At 56.6% G+C, this 23,202-nt stretch overlaps 7 protein-coding genes across 7 annotated transcripts; 4 read left to right on the top strand and 3 right to left on the bottom strand.

The window, feature by feature from the left end:
- Positions 1–94: 94 nt before the first annotated feature.
- Positions 95–5,722, top strand: INS49_006572 (uncharacterized protein; the record flags this gene model as incomplete). Its single annotated transcript, XM_043167343.1, has 7 exons — positions 95–483; positions 554–870; positions 928–1,507; positions 1,612–2,027; positions 2,157–3,204; positions 4,115–4,729; positions 4,807–5,722. 7 exons carry the CDS (start codon positions 95–97, stop codon positions 5,720–5,722), a joined length of 4,281 nt encoding a protein of 1,426 aa, XP_043028487.1.
- Positions 5,723–6,161: 439 nt separating this feature from the next.
- Positions 6,162–6,880, bottom strand: INS49_006571 (uncharacterized protein; the record flags this gene model as incomplete). The annotated part of the gene is made up of 2 exons (XM_043167342.1): positions 6,162–6,691; positions 6,796–6,880. 2 exons carry the CDS (start codon positions 6,878–6,880, stop codon positions 6,162–6,164), a joined length of 615 nt encoding a protein of 204 aa, XP_043028486.1.
- Positions 6,881–7,502: 622 nt separating this feature from the next.
- On the top strand, positions 7,503–10,211 carry INS49_006570 (uncharacterized protein; the record flags this gene model as incomplete). Its single annotated transcript, XM_043167341.1, has 4 exons — positions 7,503–7,647; positions 7,800–9,889; positions 9,946–10,135; positions 10,204–10,211. The coding sequence occupies 4 exons, from the start codon at positions 7,503–7,505 to the stop codon at positions 10,209–10,211; spliced, it is 2,433 nt and encodes an 810-aa protein (XP_043028485.1).
- A 360-nt stretch (positions 10,212–10,571) lies between these two features.
- INS49_006569 (uncharacterized protein) lies at positions 10,572–10,851 on the top strand (the record flags this gene model as incomplete). The annotated part of the gene is made up of 2 exons (XM_043167340.1): positions 10,572–10,739; positions 10,843–10,851. The coding sequence occupies 2 exons, from the start codon at positions 10,572–10,574 to the stop codon at positions 10,849–10,851; spliced, it is 177 nt and encodes a 58-aa protein (XP_043028484.1).
- A 426-nt stretch (positions 10,852–11,277) lies between these two features.
- INS49_006568 (uncharacterized protein) lies at positions 11,278–13,079 on the bottom strand (the record flags this gene model as incomplete). The annotated part of the gene is made up of 2 exons (XM_043167339.1): positions 11,278–12,897; positions 12,999–13,079. 2 exons carry the CDS (start codon positions 13,077–13,079, stop codon positions 11,278–11,280), a joined length of 1,701 nt encoding a protein of 566 aa, XP_043028483.1.
- A 5,726-nt stretch (positions 13,080–18,805) lies between these two features.
- INS49_006567 (uncharacterized protein) lies at positions 18,806–20,633 on the top strand (the record flags this gene model as incomplete). Its single annotated transcript, XM_043167338.1, has 4 exons — positions 18,806–19,588; positions 19,704–19,846; positions 19,926–20,025; positions 20,100–20,633. The coding sequence occupies 4 exons, from the start codon at positions 18,806–18,808 to the stop codon at positions 20,631–20,633; spliced, it is 1,560 nt and encodes a 519-aa protein (XP_043028482.1).
- Positions 20,634–21,840: 1,207 nt separating this feature from the next.
- On the bottom strand, positions 21,841–23,096 carry INS49_006566 (uncharacterized protein; the record flags this gene model as incomplete). The annotated part of the gene is made up of 2 exons (XM_043167337.1): positions 21,841–22,099; positions 22,192–23,096. The coding sequence occupies 2 exons, from the start codon at positions 23,094–23,096 to the stop codon at positions 21,841–21,843; spliced, it is 1,164 nt and encodes a 387-aa protein (XP_043028481.1).
- Positions 23,097–23,202: the final 106 nt, after the last annotated feature.

The raw sequence follows: 23,202 nt of genomic DNA, 5'->3' as shown, positions 1-23,202 counted from the left end.
TGGCATCACAGTAATTCGCGAGAGAAACATACCTCATCCTCTGCTGCATTGATACCTGGTCGGGACTCTCCCCCTCCTGAGTTCTGAGGCAACCATGGCCACTGTCGCGGAGTTTCTGCGTGCTGGGACATCTCTTCTCCAGGCTGTGTTGGCCAACGGCACGGAACCTAGCGATGTAGGTCGCTGGATCGAACAGTTTGAGTATTTCGTGAAAAGGCTTAACCATGAAACGACTGTCAATAATGCTGTCGGCGCGGCGGGCGCGGCGGGCGTGGAGAAGGCCTGCTGGAAGATCTCGCAGGATGTTCTTATCCGGCTGAGGCGGCTCACGGCGAAGAGGACAGCGCCCTCTTCTGACAGCATTGATCTGAGTGAGAATTTACGTAGTGTTCTCACTGAGCAGGATATCGAATCTCTGCGTACACAGCTGTTTGGCATTCAGATGCGTTGGCAAAGTCTTCGACCAGATGCCGAGACGCCGCTGTAAGCTATAGCATCCATACATGCCCACCGTATGAGGCATGGGAGTGCCAGGCTAAATAAAGCCCCATAGCAGCGATATTGCGTCCCAGCTGTCCGCCACCATCTCGGATCCTCCAGTCGGCCAGGACGAGACACTGCCGGGATCAAATGACAGCCCACAGAACAAGCCTGGGCGGGCCGCGCCAGGGCCGTCAAAAGAACTGCTCCAGGATTTCATCCTTGAAAGCCTGAGCTTCCAGTCCATGGAGAGCCGGGAGCAAGACGTCGCCAAGGCACACGGTAACTCATTCGATTGGATCTTCGACGGTGCCGGAAGCCGGGACCCGGCCAGCGATCCCAGGTTCAAAGAGTGGCTCTCGACCGACAACTTGGGAAGCATTTATTGGAGTGAGTAAACAACCTATCTTGGACTTCTTCCTGAGTTTCTCACTGACACAAACGCAGTCACCGGGAAGCCGGGATCGGGCAAGTCAACCCTCATGCGCTACCTCTCGGAGCACCGCGAGACCAGAAGATCGCTCCAGGCATGGGCGGGCGAAAGACAAGTTGCAATCGCCGGCTTTTACTTCTGGGTCAGCGGATCCGAGGACCAGCGGTCTCGGGTCGGACTTCTGCGGTCGTTGTTACATCAACTGTTATCACTCTATCCCGGAAGCATCCCCGCGGCGTTTCCTCGCCTCTGGCACAAACTGTCCGGCATGACTTCGAAGGAGAGGGTCTCGATGGGCTTCGAGTGGACCGGCCCTGAGCTCACAAGCGGGTTCTTGCGCCTTCTGGAGACCGGCCTCTCCCAGGCAAAGGTATGCTTTTTCGTGGACGGGCTGGACGAGCTTGATGGGGACCATGATAGCATGATCCGCTTTTTCCGCGACCTGGGGAGTGGGAAGCATGCTTCACAGGTCAAGATGTGCCTGTCTTCACGGCCGTGGCAGGTTTTTGAACGGGCGTTTGCGCGCTCGGTCCCCAACTTGCGCTTGCAAGAGCTGATTCTGGGTGACATGACCCACTATGCCTATGATAGCCTGTACGTGAAAATCATCCCTTGTGTCATTCCCCGCTGGCTTCTCTGGAAGAACCTCCTAAGACCAATGCCTTTGAATCATGTACTAAACCACTGACATCTTCCAGACGGAGAAATCAGCACGTCCGCCGAGCTCTCCGGCAGAACGCTGACGAGTCCGAGGAGCTCGTGCGAGAAATTGTCGCATCCGCCGATGGCGTGTTTCTTTGGGCACGACTGGTGGTCCGAGAGATCATCAAGAAGTTTGGAAGCGGCGCTCAAGCGACCGTTGCGAATATCCGAGACCACCTATCCAGTTTCCCCACCGAGCTCGCAGACCTTTTTGCAAAGCTCGTGTTCACAGACCAGTCAGAGAAGCAGTTGGTTGAGACGTCTAAACTGTTTCGACTCGTCCACGCTCGGGAGACGGTGGCCGAGTTCATCAAGGACGACTCGGCCACGTCTTTGTCCATCTGGGAACTGGCATTTTCCTCGAAAGATGAAGATAACGGCCTTGCTCTGACGAGGTCAGTGGAAGAAGCAAGTCATGAAACGATTATCCGTCGCTGTGCAGAAACTCAGGACTGGGTCCAACGGAGCTCAGCAGGACTCCTTGACGTCTTTCCGAGGCGCTCGCATGGGAATGGCATTGTCCGGGAGACTCGCTTTGCAGAGGGTGACACAGTGGAGACTCTGGCCCGAAAATTGGCTGGCCACAAGGTCACCTACCTTCATCGAACGGTCCGCGACTGGCTCCTACACCCTGCCGGAAACCCCATCTGGCTTCGGCTCGCAGCTGCCGTGGACAGCTCAGCTGCTTTCGACCCGCACCTGTATCTGCTCCGGTCGTACGTCCTGCGGATGAAACACCCTCTCGAGGAGATCGAACACCACCGCCGCCTGGATGAGTGGTACCCGGACATTGCGCTCAGCCTCACGCACGCACGTCACATCGTCAAGGACCACGAGGGCCTCCAGACCAGGCTGGTCAACGAGTTGGACAAGACGATCTCTTGGTACTGGCTTACCAAGTCCTCAAGCCCCGGAGACCACTGGGCACGCAATCGTTTTGGGACCTTTGAGGAGAGAAGGGGGGATAAGCTTTCCATTCCCTTCCCCTTCCTCGCGCTGTGTACCAAGTTTGGCCTAGAGCAGTATGTCCTAGATAGCTTGGACGCAATGGCCAACACTGAGTCTGACGTGGAAGGAGACGCGCCTGAGATTCCACGACACGCGGAGACAGCGCCAGCAACGGAAGAAACACCTCTCCTCTACCGGGCACTCGAGTTCCTCTGCTCTCGGCAGAAGACCATCTATCCTCTGTCTTCGCCAGCACTCGTCCAGTCTCTTCTGGTGTACTCTGAAAAGTACTCTTCACACGGCGTCCTGGGTCCCCTCATTGGCAGTCCAAACAAGGAGTTCTGGACGAAGCTCCTGCATGTCAAGAGCCCTACTCCGTGGATCATGGCGCTCCGGTCAGTTAGGGATGCTAGGCGCAGGGGCTGGATTAAGCCTTTTGATATCGACCACTTGGGCACCGAGAGATGGACAAAGATTATAGAGTGCCTCGTCCTGGAGGGAGGCGCGCATAGAGAGGCTATTGTACACAAGGATGGGTGGGACCCAGAGACAAATGCTTTAGAGGTGCTGGGGAATGGGGGCTTGCTTGAGGGCTACGGGGACTGGTGGATTGAGGATAGACTTGGGGGGCTCTTTAAGGGGTGAGAGTGAGCAGTCAACAAACCGTGAGACAGACTAGAATTATAAGTATGGAGAATTATAAAGGCCTAGAACATTCACGATAACGCCCACGTGTTCGTTTGATCTTATCCCCCAAGAGAAGATTAGCTTCCTGTCCCTCCAAGACGGCACGAGGAGGCCAAAAATAACGACGAGGTTGGGTTGAGTTTCGGCATCATTCCAAGCTTTTCTTCTAGAAGCAGTCTTGGGCAAGACAGAGCTGGACCGTTGGACCCCCGCAGCTAGGGCACAGACAGTTCCGCCACTCTGGTCGCACGCGGGCCACGGCGGGCTGCAGGGCCCCTGCGTCAAGGCAAGCTCAGGCTCGGCTTTCCAAGGCAGCCAGGGTAACCGGGTACCTAGGTACCTCTTGGTATGTTCCCAGGGGTGAGGGGCAGGGCTGTGGTGGCAGGTACGCAGGACGCAAGCAGGCTGGCAGGTAGGATGGGCAGGGCATGCGCAAAGGCAGGGTACCGTGCTGTATTGTACCGCACCTCAGATGTTACGTCGGGTTCGGGGTCCATCAGATTGAATTTGCGACCACTCACTCACGCATTCTCCCACACGCTCACTTCTGGTCATTCTACCTACCCTCTCACACCACCATCGTTTTTTTTTTTTTGGAACAACCTGCCAGGCCTGCCTTGCTTTACGCAGCCTGTTCGCCGTCTCCAGCATCTCTGGTGTCCTCCAAATCTTTACTTGCTTCTTGTCTCAGCCTTGCATGTCCCAGTAGCGCCTACCAACAGAGCACACCAACAACGGTAGCCCTCAGTCCATCGCTACGCCCGCATGGTGCGCTTGAGAAGTAGCACGCGATCCGTGACAACCCGCGCCCGCAAACTTTGTGACCCGTGGCTACCTTACTATCTACTACCTCCTGCCTGCCAGCCAGGCAGTGCTCACCTCGCTCAACATGTTCTCCAAGCAGCCCAAGTTTACACCCAAGACACTGCCAAAACCGAAGATCCGCACCGTCAGCGTCGAAGTACCAAAAAAGCCCAGCACCCCGGTGAACGGGACACGCGCAACGGGTTCAAGCAGTTCGCCCCGCCCCTCGACGTCGTCAATAGTCGCAAGAGGTACAAGCAGGCTAGCCAACGGTCGCTCGAGAGCCAGCAAGAGCCCCTTCACCTCGTCCGACGAGAAGGGCTTCCTCGCCCCACCCGCAAACGGTCGCAAGCGCATACGCTCCCCCGCCACCGACAGCGATCGCGTCGCCTTCGACTCGGACGGGGACAGCGCCGAAGACGATGACGACGACTGGGAAAGCCGTTTGAAGCGCCGCAAAATGTCTACGCGCATGGACCCCAACCGCAAGCTGCAGCACTCTGCGCTGGCCGAGCTTGCTGCGAACGGCTACAAGGATACCGGCAAGGCGCCCAAGATCATACACGCCGCAGATGTCATATCGATCGAGCAAGGGGACAAGCCTTACTTTCCGGGTGTCGACCCAGAGGAGCTCGTGGTCAAGCTGCAGTACCCGGGCTCCCTGACACGAGAGCGGTATGTCACGTTCTACCCCGGCGCTACTCCTGCCATCACTTCCCACACGGACTTCAGTACTGACCCCGCGACACCAGATTCGTGCTTTCTGAGTCCAAAGACAAGCTCAACGTCGTCGAGGACATCAAAAAAGTCGTGCAAAATGTTCAGGAAACATTTCTTACACCAGCGCAAGCCAAGGAGTACGGATTTAAGGACATCATTCGACAGCTCGAGCGCAACTCGAACCCTCAGATCTTGAATTTGGCAGGGTACAAGGCAGCCATAGAAAAGTACAACAATGCTGTGCTCCACCTTCTCAAAACCGGCGCCATCGTTGCAGCCATCGACAAGCAACACGAGCTGTCCGAGGGCCTCATCGACATGATCCTAACCCAAGTTTATGACCGTGTGGTCACTCCCAAGGTCGACATCCTTAAGAAGTATGACAACGGCACCGACAACGTCTATGGCGAGATGAACAGAAGCTTTGTGCGCCAGGCGCTTTGCGAGAACGTGCAGATGAAATCGGACCAGGTCTTTGTCGATCTCGGGTCGGGTGTCGGAAATGTGACACTCCAGGCAGCACTCGAGATTGGGTGCGAGAGCTGGGGCTGCGAGATGATGGAGGGCCCGGCGACGCTGGCTAAAGAACAGCACTCGGAGTTTCGGGCCAGATGCAAGCTCTGGGGGATTCAACCAGGCAGGATCCGGTTCGTGCATGGCAATTTCACCAAGGAGGAAGCCATTAGAGATGTTCTCAAGCGCGCTGACGTGGTCTTGGCCAACAATTTTGCATTCACACCGCAGTTGAATGATACTCTCAAGATAATGTTCTTGGATCTGAAGGAGGACTGCAAGCTTGTGTCGCTCAAGAACTTCGTCAGCTCCTCGGCATACCACACGAACGACATCGCCACGCAGATCCTCGACGTTAAGAAGTACAAGTGGCCCCAAAACGGTGTTAGTTGGACCGTGTCCCAGGGAGACTACTTCATCGCGACCAAGAAGTAGGGCCTGGGTCGGAGTAAGGGGCGCCTGTCTCGACGAGGCAACATTAGCCGATGACTATAGGAGGAACGAAGGTTGCACATAGAAAGAACGGACCTGTATTTTTGCAGTTTTATACCCCCCTCGCACACGCATAGGGAGCAGCGCATAGGGAGTACCCATTGGAGAGGCATTCTTGAGTGGGATAAAGGGGATCAATGGGATGTGCTTTTTGTCCATAACGCACCTTTTCGATAGCATTGTAGCGAGAACAGACAGCATATAGAGAGGAGGCCTGTGGCCGGCATACCAATCAAGATACCCTTCTCTATCCCAGTTTGCCTCGTCTTGCCCCGTCTTGTCTCCGTGTGGTCCAAATGCGACGGTCCGTCCTTCGTGATATTTCCCATGGTATCAGATATAAGCTTCGGCAAAAAGCACGCCGCTTTCCCCCCGCCGTGCCTCACGGCCCCTTCTCATTCGCGGCGTTCATGTCGTCGGCCTCCTGGCGGGCCCTCCTCATCCAGCGCTCGATGAGCTGCTTGTTCTCGGCGGCGATCTTGGCCTTCTGCTGCTCGGCCACGTTGAGCTGCAGCTCGAGGGCCAGCACCTCGTCCTGCACCTGCTCGAGCATCTGCTTCTTGCCGCGCAGCTCCTCGGCCTGGTCGCCCACCCGCAGCCGCAGCGCGTCCCGCTCGCCCGACAGCTCGCGCACGGCGCGGGACTGCGACCGCTGCGTCGCCTGCAGGGCGTCGCGCTCGCTGGTCGCCTTGCGGAGGCGAGCCTCCAGGGAGGACTTCTGCCGGAGGGCTTCGGCTAGGTCGGTGCGCAGGCGGGACTGGGTGGGGTCGGCGGCGGCTGCTGATGATGATGATGAGGCCGCGGGGGTTTCTATGGTCGTTTTCTGTTGTGTGTTGGGTTGTGACGGCGTCGATAATTGCCAGTGGGCCTTCTCGGCCTCGAGGGCTGCTATGCGATCGTTGAGGAGTGAACCTTGAGAGTGCGGAGAGACGCTTGTCAGTTTCTATGAGGGAGGTGCTCTTGTTGAGCGATGCAAGGGAGGAGCGGGGTCTCTTGGTATCTGGGGCCGAGCTTACAGGCATCGACGAGCTCCTGGTTGACGGGGCTGTTCTTCTCAGCTTCTAGTATCGAAGAGAGATAATCGTCTTTCCAGCCCGGCATGATGTCGGATAGTAGTATTTGAGAGGTGGACGGTGGAGCTTGGGTGGGAGCCTGAACATTGGCTGCAACTGCTTCTGTTGCAACCGCTGCTGCTGCCGGTTTTGCTCCTGATTCTGATGTTATCCGCTTGGGTGATGGAGATCGGGGTCGGGATGAGGTGGAAACGATCTCCCAATCATCGTCGTCCCCAGACGATGACGATGCATCCATGTCCAGCTGTCGAGCTGGGCGGGTCCCAGGGTCTGGTCTCAGTTACTTCGGGTCACCTTGCTGGGGCATGTGAACGGCGCGTAGGCTGTCATGGTGGCATGGCAGGTGCTTATCGATAGGCCGTGGTGCTCTCTGGTGGAGGAGGTCCCCCTGCTGGCTGCTGCCGTTCCCTGGGTACCTTGCTGGGTGTGTTGCTTGCTTGCCCTGCAGCTTGCTGTTAGCAGCTCACTCACTCGAGCTTCCCTATTGAGGCTCATCTCACTTACCTGTTGGGCCTGCTTGTGCTCGAGATCTGCCGCGATTTTAGCAATTTCTGTTGAAGACGACACTACGCCCGCAGAGGAGCTTGAGGAGGCGCACGCAGGCCCATCGAGCGATTGAGAAGATGAGGTGAGGTGGTGAAGGAGAGAAGATGGACTCGACACATCCCACCGCCGGCTGGGAGAAGGTCGGCGACCGGTTTTACCGCAAGACACAGCTTTATACGGCCGTATTTGATCTCGACTTGGACCTAGACAACTTCTTTGTCGCCGGAGCCCCTTATGGCGGCGCTGTAGGTGTGTTCCCTCGTCTCTGGCTGCGATTCACCCTGTTGGGAAGGTAACGGTTGTCTACTCTTCGGAGTATGCTCTCGTGAGCTTTCCACAGCATCAAAGCGGTCACAGCCTGCCTCAGTGTCAACACAGCATGAGAAGCTGACGTCATATAGCTCTTTACCGTGATGACACCAAGATCCTGGCTTATCGCACTGGCAAATCATCAAAGCCCAGCATAGACATCTACAGCTGCGCTGGGAAGCTGATCAAGAGCATACCCTGGGAGCATGGTTCTATCAAAGGCCTTGGCTGGTCAGAGGATGAGAAGCTTCTAGTTGTCACAAAGGATGGCATCGTACGTTGCTACTACGATCTCCAGGGCGACTTCACCCAGTTTTCCCTCGGCAACGGTGCAGAGGACCATGGAGTGCAGTCCTGCAAATTCTACGAAACAGGGCTTGTGGCCTTACTGAACAACAACACCCTGATCTCGGTATCTTCATACGATGAGCCGCGGCCCAAGGCTCTGGCCCAGCCCCCAGGGGGAGATGTACATTCGTGGACAATCATACCGCCCGCTTACACCCTGTCCCGCTCTGTCGAGGCACTGCTCAGTATCGATGAGACTGTCTACATGGCGGACGCTACAGAAGTGGAAGACCGCTTCCTAGATCTAGGGCCCTTTACACACCTCGCAGTCTCGCCAAACGGAAAATTTGCTGCCCTATACACAAATACCGGCAAGGCACATGTCATAACGAGCGACTTCCAGAACCGTTTGACAGAGTACGATTCCAGGTCACGAATTCCTCCAAAGTACGTGCAATGGTGCGGTAATGATGCCGTCGTTGTTGCCTGGGAGGACGAGGTCCACGTCGTTGGTCCGGGAGGTGCTGTGGCCAAGTTCTTTTACGAGGGAAGGGTGCATGTGATCCAAGACCACGACGGCGTTCGTATCCTCACGAACGATGTCTGTGACTTGGTTCAAAAAGTTCCAGATGTCACAGATGAGGTGTTCAGATTCGGAACAGAGTCTCCTGCCTCGATCCTGGTGGATGCCGTGGCTCAGCTGGACATTCAATCCCCCAAGGCCGATGACAACATCCAACTCATTCGTCCCAACCTTGTTGAAGCAGTCGACACTTGCGTTAATGCCGCCGGACAAGAGTTCAGTATTCATTGGCAGAAACAGCTGCTCAAGGCCGCGTCGTTTGGCAAGTCTGTGCTGGACATATACAACAGCGATGATTTTGTCGAAATGTGTGAAACGCTGCGGGTCCTCAATGCAGTGCGCTTTTACGAGATTGGACTACCTATATCATACGATCAATTCCAGCGTTTGACGCCTGAAGGACTCATCAGCCGCCTGCTCAATCGCCATGAGTATCTGCTTGCTCTTCGCATAGCAGGTTATTTACGGCTGTCTTCAGACAAGATATATGTGCACTGGGCTTCATCAAAAGTCCGCACAGGGTCGGAAGATGACGACACCATTTGCCGCCTTATAGTCGACAAACTTTCTGGCAAACCTGGCATATCATTCGAAGCCATCGCGCGCGCCGCCTATGATGAAGGCCGGGGGCGTCTGGCCACCGAACTCCTCAATCACGAACCTCGCGCCGGCAGGCAGGTCCCTCTCCTGCTCAGCATGGAAGAGGATGAGATGGCCCTGGACAAGGCCATTGAGAGCGGTGATACCGACCTCGTCTATTTCGTCCTGCACACGCTGCGCCGGAAGCTTCCTCTGGCCGCCTTCTTCCGCACTATCAATCACAGGCCGGTGGCCACGGCGCTGGTCGAGTCGGCTGCGCTTCGCGAAGATGACAGCGCCCTCCTTAAAGATCTGTACTATCAAGATGACCGTCGCGTGGATGGCGCGTCCGTGTTCATCCGCGAGTCTCTTGTGCAACCGGACAGCCGGACAGCTTCGGACAAGCTGGCGCTGGCGGCCAAATTGTTGAGTGACAACAGCAAGGAGAACGCATTTGAGCTGGCTGCATCCAAGGAAGCCGTGACACTCTTGCGGATGCAGGAGGCCTTTGACCGTGACCTGACTGACAGCTTCACGGGACTCAGCGTCAACGAGACCATGTTCAAGCTAATCAGGCTGGGCTACAGCGGGCGAGCCAAGAAGATCCAGAGCGAGTTCAAGGTGCCAGAGAAGGTGGCCTGGTGGATCCGCCTGCGGGCCTTCGTCGCCAAGCGCGATTGGAACGAGCTAGAGGATATATCGAAGCAGCGGAAGAGCCCGATCGGGTGGGAAGTAAGTGAACTCGACCACCCTGTGAAGTTATGACAAGTGCTGACCGCGGTGGACAGCCGTTCTACAACCTCACCTTGCAGGCGGGCAATCCTCGCCTCGCCGCAGCCTTCATCCCAAAATGCACCAACCTCGAGCCAGGTGCCTCAATCACCATGTACGAGAAGTGTGGCATGCGTGTTAAGGCTGCGGAGGAGGCAGTCAAGATCAAGGACCAGGAGGCGTGGCAGAAGCTGCTGGAAGCCGCGGGTAAGAATACTCAAGAGGGGAGGGAGATTGAGAGGCTTGGTCATCAGGTGTTTAAGAGGTAGCAGTAGCGGATTAGAGCCTTCGTGGGTCCGGGCTTAACTGTTGTGCTTCACAGCAGTGTGGCCTTTCTAATGGATCGGTACGCGCGAACTCGAATTGCACATGACGTCGCACGTCATTGGTTTCTCTCTTCCCTCTTTCGTCTCCAGCAGAGACCACTGGTTCTTGCGAGGCCGAGGACCTTGATGTCCGCACAGAACCTTGATGGCCCAGGGGGGTCTCGCCGGGGCCTCTCCTCCAAACCGTCCTAAATACTCGTCCCAGACCCTTTCAGGTCCTTTGCCAACGCGCACACACGACATCTTCAATAATTCATCCCTTTTCTTCTGTAGTCTCTCACCTATAAGAGATAACTGGCCCTCAAGAATCAGACACAATGGCCCACGAGAACGTTTGGTTTTCCCACCCACGCACCTATGGCAAGGGCTCTCGCGGCTGCCGTGTCACGGGTGACAAGAAGAAGACCGGCCTGATCCGCAAGTATGGCCTCAATATGTCCCGCCAGGCGTTCCGAGAGAATGCCGAAGCCATCGGCTTCAAGAAGGTGTGTCCCTTTCTGCTATGTTGTTGTGGTGTGGCCCCTGTGCGCAGGACGGCGCGGTGCGCTATTTTGGGCCCCCAGGGTGGTTGCTAACTTGCTTCCTCAGTACCGATGAAGGAGATCTGTGGTCCAGAGTCCTACTGTCTTCAAGAAGGTTTACTGGGAGGTGGATGTCAAGTTTAGAGGTGCATTGTCTGGGATCAATCGACACGATAGTGGTTATACACTCAGCTTCCCGTCATGATACCATGACATATGATGAAACAGATAGACGATTCGGCAATATACATGACCTTGTATACAGTGAGATGTTGTGTCTAGTCTATTTTACATATGCTGCCCAGTGTTTTGGGAATTCTTTGCGCGAAACTTTGCAAACATTGGTCCTGTCATAGTCGCCGCGTGCCTCCTTGAGGGCAGTGAGGTAGATCCCATCACGCTGTTTTGCCCCTTGATAGGCCTTACTGCGGCCAGCCCCCGTAATGATGGCTAGGCAAACTGTCCGCATCCTCAGTACCGAAAATCATAGTCCTCGGTATTCTTATGCCTGCCTCCCCAGCTGCGACCGGTGAATCGTATCCTGGATCTCGTCCCAAGACAGTGTCCTCGTCTTGACACCCGGCGCCTCCGCCTCTTGCAGAACAACAGTCGGCGCGCCGCTTCCATTGCCGGGGTTGTTGACCATGCCGCCGACAACCATCTCGGCCACGCGCTTCAGGTCCTTGATCGTGAGCTCGCTGATCCTCCTCGTCATCTCCTGGACGGGGACCTTGCGGCCGTGGACCTGTACCTGCCTCCCCAGGTCCTCGAGCTCGACCATGCGGCTCTCGAGGTTCATGAGCAGGCTTGACCGCAGCTGGTTCTTGGCGCGGGTCACCTCGACCTGGTTCAGGCGAGAAAAGCCGGAGTTGAGCGTCAGGGCGCGGAGTTCCCGGCACATTATCTCAAGCATCTTGCCCGTTCGGCCCGGGAAGCAGGAAGCGGCGATGCCGAAGAGGCCGCTGTCGGTGTAGCTGTGGTTGAAAGCGACGCATGACTCAACCCAGCCGTATTGGTTCAGAACGTTGGTGTACAGGCGTGAGTACATGCCTTTGCCCGGGCCACCGGCTGAGAAAGAGCCTCCTCCTCCGAGAAGGGTTTGCAGAGTAGCAAGGGCGAAGATGTCGTCCGAGGAGATGGGAAGACCCTCGAAGGCAAGGTGGATGTGTGTGAAAGCGGGCGTCATCGGGTTGGGGGAAGGTGGCTGGGTGGGAAGGGAGAGAAAGCCACCTGTGTACTTTGCGGGGCGGTTGAGGTCTTCGCTGGAGATGGGGATATAGGGAGAGGAGGCGATGGAGGCGTTGTGTGGTGCTGAAGTAGAGAGGTTTTTCAAGAAGGGTATTTTGGAGAGGAGCTTAGACGACTGTTGTGGTGACGCCGAGGACAAGGAGGAGACAGACGACGCAGTGGAGTCGCTGCTTTGCGAACTGGTCTCGGAGGCTGATGAGGCCTCGGATGCAGTGTCTGAGATTGCTGGCAGTTCTGCGCCCTTCATGTCGCCGAAGTGCTGTTCGGCTAGCTTGACAGCCTCATTGTGAGGTATTCCGGCGAACGCGACAACCATCCTCTCTGGCCTGAAGAAAGCGTCTCTGTAGGCCTGAATCACACTCCTGTCAATGGCGCCGAGACGATCCTGCGGGCAGAGCAGGGGGTTGCCGAGGGTGTTGTCCTTGAAGGCCGCGGTGTGAACCAACTCGGGCAAGATGAGTTCTGGCTTGGACCATATCTCTGTGATCTCGTATTCGGCCGTGAGCAGTTGTTGTTGCACCTCTTCCTCTGTGAGCTTCGGGTCCCGTATTGTCTCGGCGAGCAAGCCAACCGCACTGGGGATGGCGTTGTTGAATGTTGCGGCCTGATACATCATGGACTCTCGGGACGACGCGCATTGTACGTTTCCGCCAAGGTTCTCCACTTGCTCCAGGACTTCATCGGCCGAGTGTCTCGAGGTCGACTTGAAGGCAAGCCGGTCCATGATGTGGCTTGCGCCGCGCAGGTGATCGTTCTCGTACCGCGACCCGGCGTCGATGTAGACTCCCATGCCAGAGAAGGCGTCTGGCAGGGCTTCTGTGGCAACGCGGATGCCATTTGGCAATGTGGTGATGTCGCTAAGCTCCGTAGGCTCCTAAGGAATCGCGCGTTAGCATTGTGAAAGGTGACGAGGGCGCAGGCGATGAGGCAGGTGGGCATACTCGGGCAGGAGGAGGGGCGACGGTGGCCAAGGACCTTGTTCGAAATGATGGCCTGGCAGTGATGTTGTGAGGCTTTGCGAGGCCTTGTAGCCTCGCCGGCAAACGCGAACAACATGAGCGCAACATCTTTGCTTCAAGGTTGCTTGGGCCAGGCTGAATGCTGCAGTGATGTCAAGGCCAAAGAATTGTTTTAAGGTCGATTTGCCCAGCCGGGCTTATCGATAAGCCACCCTAGTACGGCAAAACAGTTCCCTGGCAAGCAGCCTATGACTCCCTATCATTCGGCTACTGTCATTCTCATGCTGTGCGTTGTTAGAGCAACTGCACATCCTCAACACTGCGCTCTGAATTATCAGAACATGAATCTCTTCGAGAGCATATATCTGTACACAACCTAGAATATTCCGGCTGCAAAGGTCAAGCCATTTCTTCCATTAAGCGTCGATGCCGACTCTGCTCAGTTCCTCGCCTCTGCTCAGTTCCTCGCCTCATGCTTGACCTGCTGCCGGATAGCCTCAAACTAATCCTGGGACAAAGTGCCAGGCTTGGTCTACTACCTGGGTCCATCACATGGTTACAATTCTCGAAGCATTGACCAAATCATGCGTGTAATTGTGAAATTGGGAGGCGTCAGCGCGTCCTTGGGTAGAAAGTGAGGTCTCGTTAGAATTGTTTGAATTCAACAGTGCAAGCCCGCGGATGTCCCAGAGTTGAGTTGAAGGCTAGCTGAGGAAGATCGCCTTGAATAAGAAACCAGAGGGAACCTCTGGACACTGTTGGATGATGCCGATTTGGACAATGTTCGCTCCACTGCATCATGCAGATGTTGTCACCTGTCAAGACGTCAATACTTCGATATGGAAGCTGCGAACGAATGCAGGGGCTCAGTAAAGAAGCCGAATCCGTCTCACACGGGTTTACGTAGGTACAGATGGAACCAGGAATAGGGATATCATATCTCCACGGGATTATTAGTCCAGCAGGGGCAGCCTGTACGCACTCCTCAGCCTACGCGAACAAAAGAACGCAGACAGAATCTCCATCATGTGCCATCCAAAGAAGATCTCTAATTCCCCAACGACGTTCGTCAACCACGTTTGCGCAAAAGACATCGAGACGAAGGTACCGATGTCGCAACAGGGTTGGACGTTGGCCAAAATGCACTCAATGCGTTGATCAGGGACCTCTGCCCTCATATGTTCTCAGATCGGTAGGAGACTTCAGACGGTCGATTGGGCCAAGAAGAGGGTGGTCCAACAACAGAGTCAAGGCTCGTTCCGTCCGTTACCTGGGTCTGTGTTCTTCCAGCATATGATTTAACCTCCCGCTGTATAGGACGGGGGTGTCTCTTTGACCATTTTGATCGACGTCCCAGATGAGCGAGCCCTGACAGTATTCACTAGACGTCGTGAGCGATGTCTGTCGCGCGATGAATCGACGCCTGAGGTACTGCCCTTAGGCCTGCTTGCAACTTCAGTCAGTAGGTTATCAAGGAAAAAGTGGATGCGTTTCCAGAACCTCCAGGCCTGAAAGTTTGAAATTGTCTGAAGAGAGACATTGATCCTCTCGGTGGCAGGAAACACCCTCAACATTCGCCACTGGATAGAAAGTTTCTGGCCGTCAGATGTCGTCCTCGCGAGTCATATCTTTGTCTCACAATCGCAGAAAAATAGCACGCACTTGTAGACGCTGGACAGATTTGCTCTGGTGGCCACCAGCCTGGGAGGATAGAGACTTGTCCATAGGGAGTGCGTGCGATTCGTCGGCCTTGAGTTGCGCGACCTGATCAACATACCTCGGCAGACGAAACGAGGCGACTTAGACTTAGCCCCCAGTGGGCAAAATGTCTTGACCCAGGCGTGTGTGCCAATGGTCTCGCTGGTGGAAAGAGGGCAAATTGATCCAAGGGTTATTACTGCGAGGACGGTGCGCGCCGGGACGAGTCCGACGTCACTGTCCACGGGATCCGAACCAACCCTGGGGGCGCAAAATCCCCCGAGCGTGGGGCCCAAGAGCGAGCGTGATAGCAGGAGAGAAGCGGGAAGTCTGACGAGAGCCTCCCTAGGCAACCCGAGAAAAAGACGGCTCGACTTGCAGCAGATGAAGGGGGCACAGCGGGGTGGTTCCCTGGGGGGTCTGAACGCCGAGGACGGGCAGGGCAGGGGCGGCCGCATGGCAACCCCGGGCAATGCTCAGCAATGCCGGTTCATGGCAGTCGTCATCCGTCAGATCATGTGGCCCTGCGGCGGGATCGATCACTGAGTTTTGCGCCAGAATGCTAGACTTTCGAGACTCTGGGCTTCTGGATTGTCACGCCACGCAAGGGTGGGCACGGAAGTCAAGTTGGGGAAGTCAGACGGCCTGGCGTCTCACGAGAGACCACACTACGTGGTAGAGCACCACCCAGTGGCGGTAGTGTTAGAGCTTCCCTGGGGCTCACTATCATGCGTCGCCCCCCCAGTGTCCCCGGGCGAGATAACGCAGGTGGTGCTGGTAGTATGTTATTGGTCTGAAGGTTGCGAACGATCTACTGCGTATTGGCTCTGGTTGCGATGGGCCTCGGCCGCCACCACAGTCGATAGCCTCGCCGGTAAGGTCGGAGCAGCCCCCGCCACCCGTTCTTTGCACAGCAATTATTATGCTGGTATGCTGGGACATTACCGAGTCGGATATTGACGGTTCGCCGGGAGCTAACAGACTAAGTCGGCCGAATGACCGCTAATACCTCAAAACCACAGCATGTTTTAGGCCCTTTTTTTTTAATTAGCATGTCGGGTTTCCTCCGTACAGTACCCATGCTAGGTAGCCGTACGTGCCGGGTAGGACCAATTTGAGTTCAGCCTCTTCTTCAGCAGCAAAACAGCGCACGACGCAGCAGTACGTAGATACATGGTCTCACTCCCGCTCACCACACTTTCCCCACTCACTCCAGTTCTTCTTCATGCAGGAATCGAACTGATCCTTAGCGTCGGGATTTGCATGCGCGGGTAATGCGCGCTTACTGAGTGCACACGGTAGAACACAGACTCTCGTTCCTGAGCAAACGGAACGCCCCTCCACCTTCCCGTAGCGCCCATTCGGCCCAGCGCCGCGCGCATGAGCGTCCAGCCCGTCCAGCCCGTCCAGCCCGTCCAGCCCGTCCAGCCCGTCCAGCCCGTCTAGTGTGCACACCCACCTGCCGTGATCCCAGGCGAGGACGAGCTCCAGTGCGAGCCTGGCTGGAAGCCACTGGCCAAGGGCGGTTTGAGAGATTGCTCGGCGTGTTTCGTTTGCGCTGGCGCAGGTGGGCGCAGGCCCGGCGAGGGCAAGAGGACACCCGGGAGGTTCTTCCTGAATTTCTAGGAAGTTCACGATCGGGTGTCCCTGGGTTCGCCCTGTGATCTTGGCTCTGCCTGGACCGCTGATCCCCCGCGTGATTTTTGTCTTGGAGGGCTGGACGAGTGCAGGCTTCAACCTGTCTGTCTTGCCCTGTCCTGCCATGCCCTGCCTGCCCTGCCTGCCCTGCCTGCCCTGCCTATCTTTGCCCGTCTTTGCATGTCTCGTCGCTGCGCACAGCCGGTCACCAGGTACATGTGCCAAAACCCCTCTCAAGTGCCCGAGCTGTACCGCGTGGCAACCACGACACACCGTCGAGAGGCGCGATATCCGAGGCGGCGGGCCTGCGCTAGTGACTCTGGCGGCTTCATCAACGGCGATGACATCCTTAGGGGCCCAGGCCTAGACTTGTTAGGGCCTAAGCTGGGGCATTCGGACGATGGCCAGGCCCTGCCAGCCGTCTTGTCCAATCTCTTCCTGAACGGGTAGTGTGGTAGTCTTCCCAGATAGGAGCAGATTCGGAGGTGTGCGCGGACGAGATGGGACCTGGTGGATACGACTACCTCCATGTGCTGCTTCTTTGCGACGCCGGCTGAGGCCTGATGTGGTCTAGCAGGCCAGGGCCGGTAGACTTCTGACCTCCGATTTCTGTTCTGGGACTGCGTACCTAGTAGACTAGTAGGTAGAATGGTCGGCAGGCTTGTCAGGACTTGTCATTGGCATCTGCATCAAGGGGAGCAGGGCGTTCGGTTTCTGATTCTGTGCGTGCCTGTGTGCATCTCTGCCGTATCCGTGTGTGACCCCACGACTGGACTGGTAGGTGTGTCGGCTCAACGTATCCAAATCTGTATTTGATCTCGTCTGCGGTACCGTACACCACGCCACGCCACATCAAGTCTTGCCCTGCCTCCCTTCCATACCGCATTCTTGTCTCTGTTTTATTCGCATTTGTTGGTGCATCCAGTCCTGTTCAGCCTCGTCTCCCACACACACACACACATTAACACAGGAAGAGAGAGACGTGCACACACCTACACCCCACGCCGCCTTCGCTTGCTGCCATCCAACCTGTTCCATCACCACATCGCGCCCACTCTCCGAGCCAGCCAAGCAGATACTGGCTTGCGAAATTGGACCTCCAGTCTCCAGACCCATAATTGCTGTACCCCAGCGAAATTGTGCCAAACGATCGTCCGCCCCTTCCCGACTCTGTACTTGCCAGATCCTGCTTTGGACCGGCTGGCAGGCAGGTCAGGCAGACTGCCTCTTTCTTTCCCTCTCTCAGCCTCTCTCGAGTCGGCCTTGCAGTCTCCTTTTCCTCTCCCGACCACCCATCATCCCGAGACCGCCTCACAACCTCGCAGGTAGCCGGATTTCCAGGTCACATTATACTGCAATCTAGCATCGCCTCTCCTCGCTTCGTCGCAGACCGTTATAGCCTGCAACATCGATGTCACCCTGCAGAGCGGGAGTCACAGTACAAGCGCAGCCTGAGACCGACTCGAGTGCACGGTCGAGAGCTCATCCGTATCCAGTCGAGGCCGAGTCTTGAGTCGAGCCGAGTCGAGTCCCGAAGGAAAGGGCCCCCCGGAGGAAATCTCAAAAAGGTCTTAACCGCCCGTCCCACCCACGGCTCCCACAGTACACGGCAACGCGGCTCCTCCTTGCTTCACAGCCAGCCCAGCCCATTCACAGGTCTCGCTTCCTCACCCGCTTACCTAAAAAAAAAAAAAAAAAAAACCGCTGAAGATCGATTTCATTGTTACATTGTCTGGTTGGCCTGCACCAGAACTACTATTCACCTTGTCCCGCAAACCGTTGCATAGGAAAGTGAAGCAGTGGCGGATTATTTTTATGCTGCTCGAGGCCCGTCCTGCGCTGCCGTCTGCAAAGATCCAACCTCAGGCCCTCTCTCTGGAGCCCATTCACCAGCCAAGCAAACAACCGAAGTTGGGTGCGAATTGGCCTCGGCTTCTTGCAGCGATCCTTCCAACGCCAGGACTTGCAACTACTCCATCGACTGGCGGCCAGTCCCCAGTCCCCGCAGGCCGCAGGCCCCGCCCGTCCCGCCCTGCTCTGCAGCAGAGCAACCTGCAAGTGGAAGCGCCATCCGATACAAGACAGAGGTCAAAGTGCCAACCCTTGCTTGGGCCGCGCTGGCGATTGGAAGGCCGTGTCCAGGTCTCCTGAAAGCTTGAATCACCTGCCCACTCATTCACTGCCTGCAGTCCAGGCTAGCATTGACTGGACTGCCCAACTGCCCTCTGTCCTGCCTACCCGCGTCGCCCGCCTGCTCGAGTGCAGGAAGTGCTTGCTCGCTCGCTTGCTTCGCCTGGCTGACAGATAACAAGGGAGAGCGGCAGGATTGAGATGGTTGGATTGTCTCTAGCCTCCTGCCTCCCAAGTTGTTACTGACAGTACCGTCTGGCCCAACCAAGTCAGCCCTCGATTGGACTGGGGCATAACAATCCGTCGTCATTGTCGCAGTTTTCTGCCCGTGCACCTTTCGTTTCCAACTCAACTGAAATGTTTACGTCTCCTGCACCTGCGGCACTGACCGGTTCTGTTCCCTTGGCAGCCTCACCTCCATCCATCTCTGCCTCCGCTTCCACATTCCATCAAACGGGCTCGACCTCCAGGACAAGGAGGGGCCTGAGTTATCTCCGCAACTACACCCATCAGCACCTGCTCTCGAGGGATCACAGCAGCTCCTCCCAACCCGCAAATACCACAACAGACTCTTCCTCCCGGCCACGGCCCGGCCTCACGCGATCGACCTCTCACACTCCTAGGACCTCGAATACGACCTCCAACTCCTTGACCGCCGACGACCCTTCGACCGCTTCGCGCCGTTTCACGCTAGTGCCTGCTTTGTCCCACCCCTTAGGCCCATCGTCGAGGTCCACTCCCGACGATCTAGAAGAGGCCGACGAGCCCGCTGCCGTGCAATCCAACCTCATAGGGGCGCCTCATCCGGGGACCGCCGTCACTACATCAGCAGAGCCAGACTCACAGGCCAGTCGCAGCATGACGCGGTCCAGATCCGCGACTACAGGCACTGCAATGGCTGCTTCCACCAACGACACCGCCGAGAATGGCAACCCCGGCGGCGTTCTACCCTCAATTCGCTTCTCCGTCTTCGTCGACCCTAGGAGCCAGCGACCGTCCCTGCACTTCTCACCGATAGCCCGTACGCTGCCGAGCGGATCTGAGATCATTCGTGTCGGTCGTTATTCCGAGCGAGACAGTCAGCCAGCCGTTCCAGCGAACGTCCCGTCGGCCGCACCGGTCGGCTTCAAGTCGAAGGTCGTAAGCCGACGCCACTGCGAGTTTTGGTACGAGGACGGGAAATGGTTTCATAAAGGATGTCAAGAGTAGTAGTGGCACGTTTCTAAATCACATACGACTGAGCCCGCCCGGCCAGGAATCTAAGCCTTTCCCGGTCAATGATGGGGATGTGGTGCAGCTGGGAATCGACTTCAAGGGAGGCGAGGAGATGATTTTCCGCTGCGTAAAGATGCGGCTGGAGTTGAATCGCGGCTGGCAGAACAAGCTGAACAAGTTCAAGTACGTCCCGAGGAGCACCCGTTGTGCTGCAGCCCCTTCGCACATGCCAGCCTATGTTTTACTAACTGGTCATCTGCAGTATGAACTCGCACAAGCGCCTGTGGAATATGACCAAAACTGAAGGCGCAGGTGGGCAGAATTATTCCCAGGACTGTTCTATTTGTTTGAACTCGATCGCTGTAAGTCTCGGAATACCCATCCCTCACCAACTTCTGTGGCCTTGAGAGGCACCTGCTGACGTCCATCACCACAGCCTTGCCAGTGTCTTTTCGTGGCGCCGTGCTCCCACACGTGGCACTTTAAATGCATTCGTAGCCTCTTATCATCACCACACTATCCCATCTTCATTTGCCCGAACTGCCGCGCGGCTGCGGACTTGGAGGCTGAGGTGGAGGATCCTGAAGACTGGGAACAGCTGGAGGACGAGGCAGACGGCCAGGATGCGGAAGATCCGGAAGGCAGCCGTTCGAAGGGACCTCGTCTGGATCCCGCTCCTGTGGACGTGCCCAGGCAATCCGTGGACAGGATAAGGACGTCGCTGGAGCGCGCGAGGGCGACTGCCGCTGAACGAGCAAGGACCTCGATCGAACGTTCACGGTCGCGAACGAATATCCCGGCAGCAAATGCACCGGCAACCGAGACCCCGGAAGCCGCGATGACGAACGCCGACAATGCTGCCTCCGCTGAGGCAGCTATGAGCGACGGTGGGGCCAGCACGCCCTCAACGACGGCGTCTCGGCCCGGCGGCGAGGGGTCGCACGCAACCTCTGACCCGGTCCCCTATTAATGGACGCAGAACACCCAGTCCAAACAGCATTGGTAACCACGTGACTAATGGGCACGAAGGCCCCATCACACCGAGGAATGACGCTGGCCCATGGGTGTTTGACGGGAGCGGGGCGCGGATTGGTGTCGCTCCCACCGCTGGAGCCAGACAGAGTCTGAATGGAGTGGTGGACACGGAGATGGAGGATTGATACCCTACAAACCTACTTTAATACCTAGGGGAGGAAGACAACACGCGCCCGACCTATCCAACTACTGGAGACAAGCATATAAACAATAGTATGCACCGAGATGCAGGGACCATGACGGCAGATTGCATTAGTGGAGCTAAAGGTTGCGGGAATCGTGTAGATATTAGCAGCGAGCATGGTTTTGTCTTCTCTCTTTTCAGGCTCTCTCTCTCCAAGCGGCTCGGCCCATCTTGCCTTCTCGTTGCATCACGTCTGCTGCATTGCGCCGGACCCCACCGGCTGGATTGAAAGGCGAGGGCGGGACATGCGGACTCGGTGTTCGTTTTGGGGGGCCTGCCTCTATGGCCCCGGCTTTTTGTTATTGATTAATATCGAATCGGCATTTCCAAAGCATGCTACTGCTCTGAATATATTCACGTAGCACACGGAGCTATATGTGTGAGCGGATACGGGCTGCGCTGCGCTCAGCGCTGGGCAAGTTCAGCCAGACAAGAGTGGCACGGCATGAGGGCAGTCGAAACGCAGATCTCTATGATCATTCGATCCTTGGTTGTCTGCGGACTGAGTTTAACTTTATACCGGGTCTGGCAACATTTCCTCCTTCCAGGCTGGTTTATCCTGGACGGACAGTGGTAGATTTCAGACTTCTCGGCCGGGTGGACTGCTGGTTCAGGAAGGGTTGGAGCCCAGAGTAATGGATAAAAGTATTATATTCTTATCGGGGGCCATTGCCACAGTGGCACCGCTCGACGGCGAGTACATGTATGTTTTCGTGCTTCACTGGACCGATTTAGCGATGCTCTTGAACGCACGCCTTGCTCCAGATATTGCTTCCGATCCTGTCTGTCCCTGACTCCCGCTCCCAAATTTGACAAAAGAGAGAAGCAAAGTTAGGCCAACCGCACCGAGCCGATCCCGTTCCCAGCCAGTCTGTCTGTCTGCTTGTCCGTCGGTCCATCCGTTCGCCCTGTACGCATATGAATAAAACAACCAGGCACGCGATGTCTGAGCGTCCGTCTAAAGCTTCGATCTAACCGCCTCGAGTCTATACTTGACATCCTTCAACGCCTTGGTGGTCGGCTTCCAGTCGTCAAACTGCTTCAGCAGCTCCTCCGTCTCGGTGCTCAGCTCCGTCTTGACGAAGTCCTCCTCCAGCAGGCCGCGCATGATCCAGGGGAGAAGGTAGGGGTTCGAGGCGGTCAGGCCTTCGAACTTCTGGATCTCGCACGGCACGTCGCCTACGTTTGTGGTTTCGAGGGCGTGGGCGATGGCGAGGCTGAGCAGGTGCTGGTTAGTTTATGTGATGGGGTTTTACCGGGAGGGGGGAGGTAGAAGGGGATGAGGGGATGCGCTAGGACTGAGACTTACTCATAGACCTGGCCGTCGTCATAAAGGCGCGAATGGCCCTCGCCACCATACAAGCTCCCTGCCAAGGGGACGGAGAGCTCGCGAATCAGGCCGTGGTCGGACACGCCGAGGTTCCGCAGCTTGCACGCGAAGCCGACCAGGTGCGCGATGAAGTCGGGCGCGTGTATCCTCCCGTCTATGAACACGGCCCTGTAGATGTAAGGGTGGCTGGCCGGCGAGTATATGGCCGACTCTATCGGGACGAGCTGGTCGTCGATGCTGCCGACGTACGTGATCCGGACGCCATAGGCCAGCACGGCCTTGAGCGAGGCCTCGTACCTCTTCGAGACCTCGCTCTCCGAGTTCGCAAACTCCCACAGCTCCGCCGCGCTGCCCATCAGCATCCCCATGCCGGACTTGTAGTCGGGGAAAGGCCCCAGATTGACCCCGGCCATGGCGCACACCCCGATCTTGGCATTGGTGATGATGCCGAGCTCGATCAGCTTGGCTAGCAGCATGACTGAGACGGGCACACCCTGGGAGTGGCACGAGACTATGATCAGATCGGCCCCTCTAATGTGATCTATCCAGTTGAGGAGCAGCTTCCACAGGTTCTCGACCCTGTCGGCAATCTTGCCCTCGCCCTCGAGGGCGACCTTCTCGATCTCGCAGTCCTCGCAGCCATGGCTGTCTGCCCATCTGCGGATCCCTTCGGCGCCGTGATCGGCGAATTTGAGGGATGTGCCAGTCGGCTGGCCGATCATGGCCCTGAGATATGTAGCTGGGAAGAGGCCATGGACGCCTATGGCCAGCGCCTTCTTCACTTTCGGTGGATCCTGGGTGAGGAAGACATGTTTTGTTGACTTTTGCTGAGTTCGCAGTAGTAGTGAGGCTATTTGCCGCAGTATGGATGGGTTCTCCTTCATAGTGTAAGTACCCCTAAACGAGGGCAGCAGTAGATTGGGAGGCGTCGGTCTGGTTGCCGTTGTTGGTGTTTTCGCCTTTGTCTTACTTGGTGAGTCTGTCTTGACA

The sequence above is a fragment of the Diaporthe citri genome, assembly GCF_014595645.1.
Source record: "Diaporthe citri strain NFHF-8-4 chromosome Unknown scaffold_2, whole genome shotgun sequence".
NCBI lineage: Eukaryota > Fungi > Ascomycota > Sordariomycetes > Diaporthales > Diaporthaceae > Diaporthe > Diaporthe citri.
The sequence above is the reverse complement of the archived record's forward strand: the minus strand, read 5'-3'. Positions and strand labels throughout refer to the sequence as shown.